A 12,595-nucleotide genomic window follows, 5' to 3' on the forward strand; every position below is an offset into this window, starting at 1 on the left:
TGTTGATAGAATGAGTAAGCATTGACATTTATTATTCTTTCTCTAAAAATCCAGATTAGCAATGAAATTGAGAATGTGATAGAAGAATCCACAAAACCAGCAGCTGAGCAGATTGCAGAATTCAGTATCTACCTTTTGGGAAAGCAGTACAGGAAAGAACTACAGGATCCCTCCAGCTTCTACCACCAGCGCCTTGTGGAAGAGTTTATTTCAGAGGTGGTGATTTTCTTGTTCATTTTTATTTTTTATTTTTTTGATAAATAAGACAGTTTGCTGGGGTTGTAAATTTCCTATATTCACAACTCTGGTTAAAGGTAAGTTTAGGATTCAAGCTCTCCTTATACTTGGTTCAGAGGGTATGACTTACCCATTTCTTCAGAAAGCTTTGTGAAAAGTACACTGTAATACAGATGAGTTATTTCATTGAAACAAAATCTTAGTACACATTTGCTATCTGTTAATAAATAAGTAAATGTTCTGTTTCCAACTTCCTCTGCACAGCCAAGGAAGAATGTGTTCCATGGCATGATTTTAACTTGACAATATTTGAAGAAATGAATATCTTTGAGAAACTACATACAGTGTATTGTTTTTCATATGGGAACATTAAATTTAGTTCCTTTTAATTTAATGTTTAGTTTTCTTTTTTTTTAATTTTTTAAACTTAAAGTATCATTGACATACAGCCTTAGGAAGGACTTCATATGAGCAACATTGTGGTTACTACAATCCCCCTATTGTCAAGTCTCCGCCAAATACCCCATTATAGTCACTGTCCATCAGCATGGTAAGATGCTATAGAGTCACTACTTCTCTGTGCGATACTGGCTTCCCCTTGTCCCCCACTGTATTATGTGTGCTAATCATAATACCCTTTAATCCCCTTTTCCCTACCTTCCCACCCACCTTCTGTACCCCATGTCCCTTTGGTAACCGCTAGTCCCTTCTTGGGTTCTTCAAGTCTGCTAAGTCTGCTGCTGTTTTGTTCCTTCAGTTTTTGCTCTGTTCTTATACTCCACAAATGAGGGAAATCATTTGGTACTTGTCTTTCTCCACCGGCTTATTTCACTGAGCATAATACCCTCTGCCTCTATCCAGGTTGTTGCAAATGGTAGGATTTGTTTTCTTCTTATGGCTGAATAATATTCAATTGTATTTATGTACAACATCTTCTTTATTCATTCATCTACTGATAGGCAGTTAGGTTGCTTCCATGTCTTGGCTATTGTAAATAGTGCTGTGATAAACATAGGGGTGCATATGTCTTTTTGAATCTGAGAAGTTGTATCCTTTCAGTAAATTCCTACAAGTGGGATTCCTGGGTAAAATGGTATTTCCATTTTTAGTTTTTTGAGGAACCTCTGTACTGCTTTCCACAATGGTTGAACTAATTTACATTCCCACAAATAGGGTAGGAGGGTTCCCCTTTCTCTGCATCCTCGCCAGCATTTGTTGTTGCTTGTCTTTTGGATGTTGGCCATCCTAACTGGTATGAGGTGGTATCTCATTGTGGTTTTAATTCACATTTCTTTGATGATTAGCAATGTGGAGCATCTTTTCATATGCCTGTTGGTCATCTGAATTTCTTCTTTGGAGAAGTGTCTGCTCAGATCCTCTGTTCATTTTTTAATTGGGTTATTCGCTTTTTGGGTGTTGAGGCCTGTGAGCTCTTTGTATATTTTGGGTGTTAACCCCTTATTGGATATGTCATTTATGAATGTATTCTCCATACTGTAGAATGTCTTTTGTTCTACTAATGGTGTTCTTTGCTGTACAAAAGCTTTTTAGTCTGATGTAGTCCCATTTGTTCATTTATGCTTTTGTTTCCCTTGCCCAAGTAGATGTGTTCATGAATAAATTGCTCATGTTTATATTCAAGAAATTTTTGCCTATGTTTTCTTCTAAGACTTTTGTGGTTTCATGACTTACAGTCAGGTCTTTGATCCATTTCAAGTTTACTTTTATGTATGGAGTTAGACAATAATTCAGTTTCATTCTCTTGCATGTACCTGTCCAGTTTTGCCAACACCAGTTATTGAAGAGGCTGTCATTTCTCCATTGTATATCCATGGCCCCTTTATCATATTTAATTGGCCATATATGTGTGGGTTTGTATCTGGGCTCTCTTTTCTGTTCCATTGATCTATAGGTCTGTTCTTGTGCCAGTACCAAATTGTCTTGATTACTGTGGTTTTGTAGTAGAGCTTGAAGTTGGGGAGCAAAATCCACCCCCACTTTATTCTTCCTTCTAAGTATTGTTTTGGCTATTTGAGATCTTTTGTATTGCCATATGAATTTTAGAACTATTTGCTCTAGTTCGTTGAAGAATGCTGTTGGTATTTTGATAGGATTGCATTGAATCTGTAGATTGCTTTAGGCAGGTTGGACATTTTCACAATATTCATTCTTCCTACCCATGAGCATGGGATGTATTTCCATTTTTTAGTGTCTTCTTTAATTTCTCTCAAGAGTGTCTTGTACTTTTCAGGGTATAGGTCTTTCATTTCCTTCATTAGGTTTATTCCTAGGTATTTTATTCATTTTGATGCAATTGTAAATGGAATTGTTTTATTGATTTCTCTTTCTGCTAGTTCATCATTAGTATATAGGAATGTTACAGATTTCTGTGTACTAAATTTGTATCCTGCAACTTTGCTGAATTTAGATATTAGTTCTAGTAGTTTTGGAGTGTATTCTTTAAGGTTTTTTATGTACAATATCATGTCATCTGCAAATAGTGACAGTTTGACTTCTTCCTTGATAATATGGATGCCTTTTATTTCTTTTTGTTGTCTGATTGCTGTGGCTAAGACCTCCAGTACTATGTTGAATAAAAGTGGGGAGAGTGGGCATCCTTGTCTTGTTCCTGATCTTAGGAAAAGCTTTCCGCTTTTCACTGTGAAGTTTGATATTGGCTGTGGGTTTGTCCTTTATTACCTTTATTATGTACCTTTATTATATGTACCTTTATTATGTTGAGGTGCTTGCCCTCTATACCCATTTTGTTGAGAGTTTTTATCATGAATGGATGTTGAGTTTTGTCAAATGCTTTTTCAGCATCTATGGAGATGATCATGTGGTTTTTGTCCTTCTTTTTATTTATGTGGTGGAAATGTTGATGGATTTTTGAATATTGTACCATCCTTGCATCCCTGGAATAAATCCCATTTGATTATGTTGTATGATCTTTTTGATGTATTTTTGAATTCATTTTGCTATTATTTTGTTAAGTACTTTTGCATCTCTGTTCATCAGGGGTATTGGAGTATAATTTTCTTTTTTTGTGGTGTCTTTGCCAGGTTTTGGTATTCTAATGATTGTGGCTACATAAAATCAGTTTAGAAGTATTCCCTCTTCTTCTACTTGTTGGAAAACTTTAAGGAGAATGGGTATTACGTCTTCTCTAAATGTCTGATAAAATTCTGCTGTGAAGCCATCTTCTCTGGGGGTTTTCTTCTTGGATAGGTTTTTTATTACTGATTCAATTTCATTGCTGGTAATTGATCTGTTCAGATTTTCTGTTTTTTCCTATGTCTATTTGGATGGTTTTATTTTTCTAGAAAGTTGTCCTTTTCTTCTAAATTATCCAATTTGTTAGCATATAATTTTTCATAGTATTCTCTAATAATTCTTTGTATTTCAGTGGTGTCTAGTGATTTTTCCTTTCTCATTTCTAATTCTTTTTATGTGTGTAGACTCTTTTTTTATTGATAAGTCTGGCTAGGGGTTTATCTATTTTGTTTATTTTATCAAAGAACCAGCTCTTGGTTTCATTAATTCTTTCTATTGTTTTATTCTTCTCAATTTTATTTATTTCTTCTCTGATCTTTATTATGTGCCTCCTTCTACTGACTTTGGACCTCATTTGTTCTTCTTTTTCCAGTGTCATTACTTGTGAATTTAGGCTGTTCATTTGGTATTGTTCTTCCTTCTTTAAGACAGGCCTGAATTGCTATATACTTCTCTCTTAGAACTGCCTTCGCTGTGTCCCACAGAAGTTGAGGCATTGAGCTGTTGTTTTCATTTGTCTCCATATATTGCTTGATCTCTGTTTTAATTTGGTCATTGATCCATTGATTATTTAGGTGCATGTTGCTAAGCCTCAATGTTTTTGTGTGCCTTTTTGTTTTCTTTACATAATTCCTTTCCAGTTTCATACCTTTGTGGTCTGAGAAGTTGGTTGGTAGAATTTCAATCTTTTTGAATTTACTGAGGCTCTTTTTTGTGGCCTAATAATGTGATCTATTTTGGAAAGTGTTCTGTATGCACTTGAGAAGAATGTGTATCCTGTTGCTTTTGGGTGAAATGTTCTGTAGATGTATGTTAAGTCTATCTGTTCTAATGTGTTGTTCAGTGCCTCTCTCTACTCACTTATTTTCTGTCTGGTTGATCTGTGCTTTGGAGTGAGTGGTGTGTTGAAGTCTCCTAAAATGAATGCATTGCATTCTATTTCCCCCTTTAATTCTGTTAGTTTTGGTTGTACATATTTGGGCACTCCCATGTTGGGTGCATAGATATTTATAATGGTTATATCCTCTTCTTGGACTGGCCCCTTTGTTGCTATGTAATGTCCTTCTTTGTCTCTTGTCACTTTCTTTGTTTTGAAGTCTATTTTATCTGATACAAGTACTGCAACTCCTTTTTTCTCCCTATTATTTTCATGAAATATCTTTTTCCATCCCTTCACTTTTAGTCTGTGTATGTCTTTGGGTTTGAAGTGAGTCTCCTGTAGGCAGCATATAGATGGATCTTGCTCTTTTATCCATTCTGTAATGCTATGTCTTTTAATTGGTGCATTCAGACCATTTACATTTACATTTAGTACATTACAAGGGATATGTACTTAGTGCCATTGCAAGCTTTGGATTCATGGTTACCCATGGTTCAAGGGCAGCTTCTTCACTATCTAACAGTCTAACTTAACTAGCTTATTATGCTATTATAAATACAATCTGAAGATCCTTTTTTTTCTACCTTCTTTTTCTTTCTCCCCCACTCTTTATATGTTAGGTGTCATATTCTGTACTTTTTATCTATCCCTTGACTGACTTTGTGGGTAGCCAATTTAATTTTGTATTTCAGTAGTAATTAATTGGTCTGCTTGCTTTAGTGTGGTTTTATTTTCTCTGGTGACAGCTATTTATTTCGCCTTAGGAGCACTTCCATCTGGTGAAGTCTCTTTAAAATACACTGTAGAGATGGTTTGTGGGAGGTAAATTACTCTAACTTTTGTTTATCTGGAAATTGTTTAATCCCTCCTTCAAATTTAAATGATAATCTTGCTGGGTAGAGTATTCTTGGTTTGAGGCCTTTGTGTTTGATTGCATTGAATATATCATGCCACTCCTTTCTGGCCTGTAAGGTTTCTGTTGAGAAGTCTGATGATCACCTGATGGGCTTTCCTTTGTAGGTGATCTTTTTTTCTCTCTCTGGCTGCTCTTAATTCTCTGTCCATTTCCTTGATGTTTTCCATTTTTATTATATGTCTTGTTGTCTTCCTTTGAGGCCCTTGTGTTTGGAGATCTGTGCACTTCCATGGCCTGAGAGACTATTTCCTTCCTCAGATTGGGCAAGTTTTCAGCCATTATTTCTTCAAATAGCTTTTCTCTCTCTTCTTCTGGTACCTCTATAATGTGGATATTGTTCCTATTGGATTGGTCACACAGTTCTCTTAACATTCTTTTATTCCTAGAGATCCTTTTTTCTCTCTCTGCCTCAGCTTCTTTGTATTCCTGTTCTCTAATTTCTGTTATGTTTACCATGTCCTCTACCTCATGTAATTTGCTTTTAAATTCCTGCATTGTATGTTTCATTTCAGCTACTGTATTCTTCAACGTGCCTGTCTCTGTCTTGAATTCATTTCTTAGATCTTAAATATTTTTCTGTAGCTCTGTTACCATGCTTATGACTTTTATTTTGAATTCTTTTTCAGGAATATTGGTGATTTCAGTCTCACTGTGCCCTCTTTCTGGTATTTGGGGGATGTTGGATTGAACAAGGTTCTTCTGCCTTTTCATAATCCTGGAGCTATGGCAGGGGTCACAGGCAAGCAGTGCTTCTGCCTACCCAAAGGAGAGAGCTTTTTCCTGCTTCCTGGCTGCAGTGCTTGCCTCCACTCTCAGGCCAGTGAGCCACGTGCAGGGCACAGCCTCTGTGTTAATCCCCTAAGCTGCTGTAGGCCTGGCTGCCCTCCGGCTGGCCTGGAGCAATGACATAGGTCTCAGGCAATCAGCACTGGTGCCTTCCAGGAGACATAGCTCTTTCCTGCTTCCCTCCCTCAGTGCCTGCCTCTGCTGTCAGGGCCAGTTAACCACACATACAAGGAGCATCCTCAGTGTTAAGCCTCTGTAGTTGCTATAGGCAGGGCTGCCCTCCTGCTGCAGGTGCCATCCAGGAGGAAGGAGCAGCAGGCTAATTATTGTATTTGGGGGGCCTCAGGGCTTTGTTGCCAGCAGGGGAATGGAGTGCCTCAAGCTTCTGAAAGTTCCCAACCTGCTGGGGTGAGAGTGCCATGATGATTTTTGTCCACCTGTTCCTTCTCCTGAGCAGCAAGCTCTGTGTAATCCTTGCCCCTTTAACAGCCCTCTCACTGTTGGAAAGTCTTTCAAAGTGCCTGCCTTTCTTTTGTCCCAGAGCAGCTGGTTTTGGGAACCTGTTCTCCACAAGCGCTGGAATCTCAGTCTCTGGCTTTGCTTTTCAACCCCTCTTCTCCAGAGCACCATGCAATGTGTGTTTGTGCTCCTGTAGTAGATTTCCAGGGCTCGATATTTAGCAGACCTGGGCTTCTACTCCCTCCCTGCTCTGTTTCTCTTCTTCCCACTGGTGAGCTGGTGCGGAGGGAATGCTCAGGTCCCATTGGGTCTTGGCTTTATTACTTTACCCTTTTCCTTGAGATGTTCTCTTCCCAGATGTATGCCAGCTGGTGCAATCTTATTTCTGGTCACTCTTTAAGGATTAGTTGTATTTGCTGTATTTTTGTATTATATATGATTTTGGGAGGAGATTTCTACCTCACCTCTCATGTTGTCATCTTTTTTATGAGCCCCCCCCAGTATTCTTTTTATTTAATTGAAAAACTTTTGAGCAGTTCACACATAGATAGTACACAGTATCAAGTTCAAAAGGACAAAAGAGCAGCCAGTGAAAAGTAAAATTCCCTGCTATCTCTGTTCCTTGATTGAAGGTATTTTTAAGAAAGGATTTCCTTCAAGAATCATGCATTAGCCCATACCACAATTTTGCTTTCTGTAAGAATTCTATATAGGACTTGAACATGATATTCTTTCACTCAAAAATGACCCATAGTTGGCCCCCTTCTTGCATAGTAAGTTATTCAGTGACCATCTCCCTCTCTGTCCAATGACAGGACGCATCATTCCTTCCTACTTATTTTTTTTCTGTTCCCTCTTGATAGGGTTCTCCCTGGCCAAGTTTTTCAGTTCCATTACTTTGGACTAATTTTCTTCCCTAGACACTCTGTCAGGATGAGAAATAAAAATGTGCACCTCAGCCAAGCAGCATCATTGCAGCCATCAGACTTGGGCAGTCTAGGCCAGACGATTAATTTTCCCAGCTGTGTGGCCAAGTTGCAAGGCTGTATGGTATGTGGAAGAAATGTCAGCCAGGCCAGGCCAGGCCAGTGGTCACCTGGCATCACATAGTGTTTTGGATCAGTTGTCTGGTTCTCTCTGCCCTTGGATTAAAGAGCCTTTAATAAGCCTCAGTGTTTAGGTAAACAATTGCACGGAATGACTGCATACTTAGAGAAAGTCTAATAAATACTTTCTCTATTATTTCTCTAATAAATACTAAAAAAGCATTTCCAGCAGGGACCCAATGAGGTAGGTAGCTCTTGGTTTGAGGTGATCTGAGGGGGATGAAGTGTCTGAGCCTACCATGAAACAGTTTCTTCTCTGGTTTCTCTCTACACCTCCGTCCCCTTACCTGGCATGAAATGTCTACCAATTGCTGTTTCTTTGTACCGAGCAGCAGAGTCAGGGGTCATGTCTCTAACACGTTTTGTTGCGCTGTTGGCTACAAACTGAAGAGAGCCCTCTAGCTCTCCCTCAGGGCGCAGTCACAGGGACTGGCCCTTCAGTATTATTTCCTGGAAAGTCTTGGAAAACACACAGGTAAATAGAAAGCCTGCTTGGACAGGATTGAGGTTCAGGAGCTATTACTCTCTTTTTATGAGAAGAGTAAGAGGAAGCTTGGAATTACACCAAGTATGATGTCGGAGAGAGAAAGGTCAGTATAACAGGGCTTGGGTGCATCTGTTTCTGCAGACAGCCACAGACTCAACACATGCCCCTGTCTAGTGCCTTCTGTTCTGCAGGCTGCTTTAAGTCTCTCTGCTCACAGCAGCCACGTGGGTAAGCATCTCCATTTTACAGGTGAGACTCAGGAAGCCAAGTGACTCGTGTCATGGCCATTTTAGCCTCAAGGAATAGAAAGGAAAATCAAATCTCCTTATATTCAAAGTGTTTCTTCCTTTATACTATATAGAGTCCCCTGTATTTTAATTAGGAGAGCATTTGTAGTAAGCTTCAGTTTTTCCAGCCCTGGTCCCAATTCTAGAGGCAGAGGAAAGGGGAAGAGGAATGTAATCCAGTGGTGGGCTTTGGTGTTAAGAGAAATTTGGGGTTGGTTGAATACATTCTGATTTAGTCACTTACGAAATGCATCATCCCAGGCAGGTTAATTGACATCTCAGAGTCTCAGTTTTCTCCACTATAAAATTGGGAAAATAGGTATATCTTGGGATTGTTACAAGGATTAGAAGTAATATTGCAAAGCACCAGGCACACAGAAGTCATTCAGTAAATTATACCTATTATTAATCTTGATGTTAATAAAGTAGAATGATTTCTTGCAAATGGATACACATACAGTAGCTAACTGGATGTGACGAATTAAGAATACCTGTATGTGTTTAGACTCAAGAAATGACAGAGCCCAAAACAAGATGGGTTTCCTAATAATAACAACACTGTTGTACATCATTTTACAGTTAAGAGTGTACTTTCGGGTACATTCATTTTAACCTTGAAAAACGCAGCATGGTCGGTGGGTAGACAGTATCTGTTCTATAAAAAAAGACTTGTGCTTGGTCACTGCCAGCAAGAACAGCTGGGGCTAACCCTGTGTTTGGATTCCTACTCCTGCATATTCCATCTCTACCCCATCCTACAAGAATTAGATTGCTTCTCTCTTTCCTCTCAGAAACTAAAATCAAGGCAAATTATTATAGCCAAAAAGTTTCATGGGTTTGAATTCTTTATCCTTAAGGCATGAAGATCTTTAGTGAACTCAGACCTTTTAAGAAATCTCACTTTCTTGATTATATGAGGACTTGGTTTTAAAAGCAGATGCCTAGAGATGTCCCCAAAGACCACTAACAACTTAGTTCCCTTGTTCTGCTGTTAGCCTGATAGTGACTTATCTGGTAAGATTGTTACCTTCTGAAGTGTTGTTAAATGTTCAGTTTTGTTAAAATATGTGCATGTCTTTAGTGCAGTCTGGCATTCTTTTTCTCTAGTAACTAAGCTTCTATTGATTTGCATGGCTAGATTTTTAAAGACTTGATAATAAAACTGGTTCTTGCAGATGTGATGCTCATAAATGGATTTTTTGACCAGTTACGTTACCTGGTCACTGTTTCATAATCTCCTTCGTGACACCCAGTCAACAGGCCTTTCTCCTGGAGGCTGAGCCCTGGCTTGCAGACTTCTTTCTAATGTTGGCTATGTTCACAGTTCCCTCATGTTGTAGGAACAGGAAAGAGATGCCATCAGACCCTCTACACTTACAGAAAATGAACACCTAACTGTCAGGGTGTGCTACAACCCAACTCCCAATCCAAACAACATTTTAAAATGCTATTATAGTATTTTTTGAAAGCAATGCTTCTTTTTTCACATTTCATCACATGAGGGGGAAAAAACAGTGTTTTGTCAATGAGAATTACTTTTCATAATTTGGCAAAAAAATTAATATTAAAGAACACTAAAACAAAAGACAAAATGAAAAATAAAAATGTGACAGTGTTGTGCTAAAAACTATTTTCAAATATTTTAACTATTATAATTTTTAATGTAACTTTCTGACCCACATGTGTTTATGTATGTGTATAAATTTCTAATAGTTGTAAATAGTGAACTTTATATTCTACTCTTAAAAGCATTATTTTCTATGTCTTTCACATTTCTACATAGTTATAAATTTTACTTCTATTTTTAACAGGTTGAAAATGCATTTACTGGGTTACCAGGCTATAAGGACATTCATGTGCTTGACTTTAGGTAAATAGACTTACTCTAAAAATGTACATGTTGAGTTGCACTCTTTATTTCAAATGGAATCTCCTTTTGTGTCTATTTTATGTATATATATATATATATATATATATATATATATATATATATATATATATACATATACACACACACACACACATTCTCTAACCACAGGTGATTTGAATGCTGTAATTCCATGTTATGTCTGGTAAATTTGTATTATTAGTGCCAGTTTTTCACTTGAAGAAACTGAGTTAGGAAATGGCAAAAGAATATATTCAAGGAGACATACTAGATCTGTAGTTGGGCCAGGGTAAGAATTCAGGAATTCATGTCTCCGGCTGACTGCTGACAAGTCACACTGCTATTTTTGGCTCTAAGGGGGGCCTGAAGTCAGATTAGGTGTGACCTCAGTGTCCTGCTACCACATATCAGTGGTCTGCTGAGGTGACGTTGATGTCTTGGTGTAAGGCCACTTTGGAGAGTATGCGTTCTTCTTTGTTTCAAACATAATGGCTCTGAGTAACTCAGAGACCTCTTTTAAGACATTTCTTCTCTGCTTGAGACTGATGGCATAATACTTGTGAACATTTATTAAGTGAAAACTTTGTTTTGGGCACTTCACATTCCTGAGCTCCCTTAATCTTCAATCCTCTGAACCTAAGTTGTATTAATACTCACTTTACAGAGAAGCAAACAGGCTTAAAAGGGTGAGGTATTAGCCCAGGGTTAGAGAGTTTGTAAATCAGCAGCAGAGGAGGGATTTTGAACAAAATATGTGACTTTATAGCTCTTGCTCTTAATCTCCTTGCTAGACCCAGAACTCTGCAGGTTTGGAGCACTCAGGTGGTAGTGGTGGCCAAGCTGTTGGATGCCGGGCAGCATGACCAGGGGTGCTGTGTAATCTCACAGCATAATTAACAGTGTCAACAACTTAACTTTGGCTTATTCTTGTCACGATGTCTGGGTTTACCAGAAACAACAGCAGGCACTTATATCGCACTAACAGCATGCCAGGCTTTATATCTATATTAACTCCTTTAATCCCAATACCCATGTTATGAGGTAGTTATTATTTTCCTTATTTTTTTTCTGGTAAGGAAAGCAGAGCACAGGGAATTTAAATAACTTACTGACAGTCAGCTAGTTACAGGGGAGAGGGCAAGTATGGTAAACTGACCCTCCACCTACCCTCACACCCTGACCTGTCTCCCCAGTTCAACCTAAGTACTTCTCACAGAATACTGTCTCTAGTTGTGACTAAAGCTCATATGAGAAACAGAATGTGAGGCCTTTGAAGACCTTTCTCATTTGGCAGCACATGAAAGACAACATGGCCTTTCGGTCCCACTTACCATGGTTCAAATCCTACCTTTGGTACTTCTGACTGAGTGATTTTATGTAAATTACGAAGTCTCAACTTCTCATTTGTATAAAAACAATTTACCTATTAATTCTACTTTATTAAAAAATACTTTTGGGTAAATTATTTAGCTTCTTTGTTCCTCAGTTTCTTTACCTGTAATGTGATACTAAGGGTCCTTATTAATCTTAATGAAGAGTAAATTAATTAATTTTTATAAAAGGCTTAGCACAGTTCCTGACACATGGGAAGTTCTATTAAGTGTCTATTACATAAAATAAAAAATATTAAAGGCTATGCAATATCCTATAGGTTAGTTATAACCTTTCCCAAATACTTAACACCTTTCTATATACTATCTGATTTTCTTTTATTTTAATATTACATAATACATTGTATTCTTGAAAAAAAGGTTCACAATTTTGTTAATGCCAACAACTGGAGTCCTCAGCTGATCTATTACAAGAAGCTTATTTGTAAGGAGATAACCTTATGTGGATTGCTTAGAAAGCATTTTACTAAGAATGTTTAAACATAATAAAGACTATTTTAAGATAGAATACTTTCTCCACCTTTGCATGTTTCCTTCAATATACAAGAATTTGTCAGCATTTGATACTATGCAAGCATTTTCATGCAGAGAAACCTTTCAGAGGAAATATATTAAGATCTTGTACTTTGATGAAGGATCTGGCAATTATAACTGTTTTAAACTCTGCTTAATCTCTTCAATTTTTATTTTCAGGTCCCCCAAGGAAAATGGCAGGTAGTGTACTTTATTGGCATTTTCTAAACTGTCCACTGAATGCGGAGGTAGTTAAAAAATTTGGTAGCCCCAAGTCCAAGTGAGCATGGCTCAATTTTTTTTATCACTTCCACTATCACTACCCAGTTCCTTACAGAATAGGAGTGGGCAACTTTTGCTGTTAAAGGTCAG

At 37.8% G+C, this 12,595-nt stretch overlaps 1 protein-coding gene across 1 annotated transcript in view; it reads left to right on the forward strand.

The window, feature by feature from the left end:
- IMPG2 (interphotoreceptor matrix proteoglycan 2) overlaps positions 1 to 12,595 on the forward strand; it is a 100,118-nt gene that overhangs the window by 50,295 nt on the left and 37,228 nt on the right. The window contains exons 7-9 of the mRNA XM_036998670.2: positions 55 to 216; positions 10,243 to 10,301; positions 12,404 to 12,424. Of these exons, the coding sequence (XP_036854565.2) occupies positions 55 to 216; positions 10,243 to 10,301; positions 12,404 to 12,424 (242 nt within the window). The remainder of the gene's footprint in view (positions 1 to 54; positions 217 to 10,242; positions 10,302 to 12,403; positions 12,425 to 12,595) is intronic.

Source organism: Manis javanica, chromosome 3 (genome assembly GCF_040802235.1).
Source record: "Manis javanica isolate MJ-LG chromosome 3, MJ_LKY, whole genome shotgun sequence".
Taxonomy (NCBI): domain Eukaryota; kingdom Metazoa; phylum Chordata; class Mammalia; order Pholidota; family Manidae; genus Manis; species Manis javanica.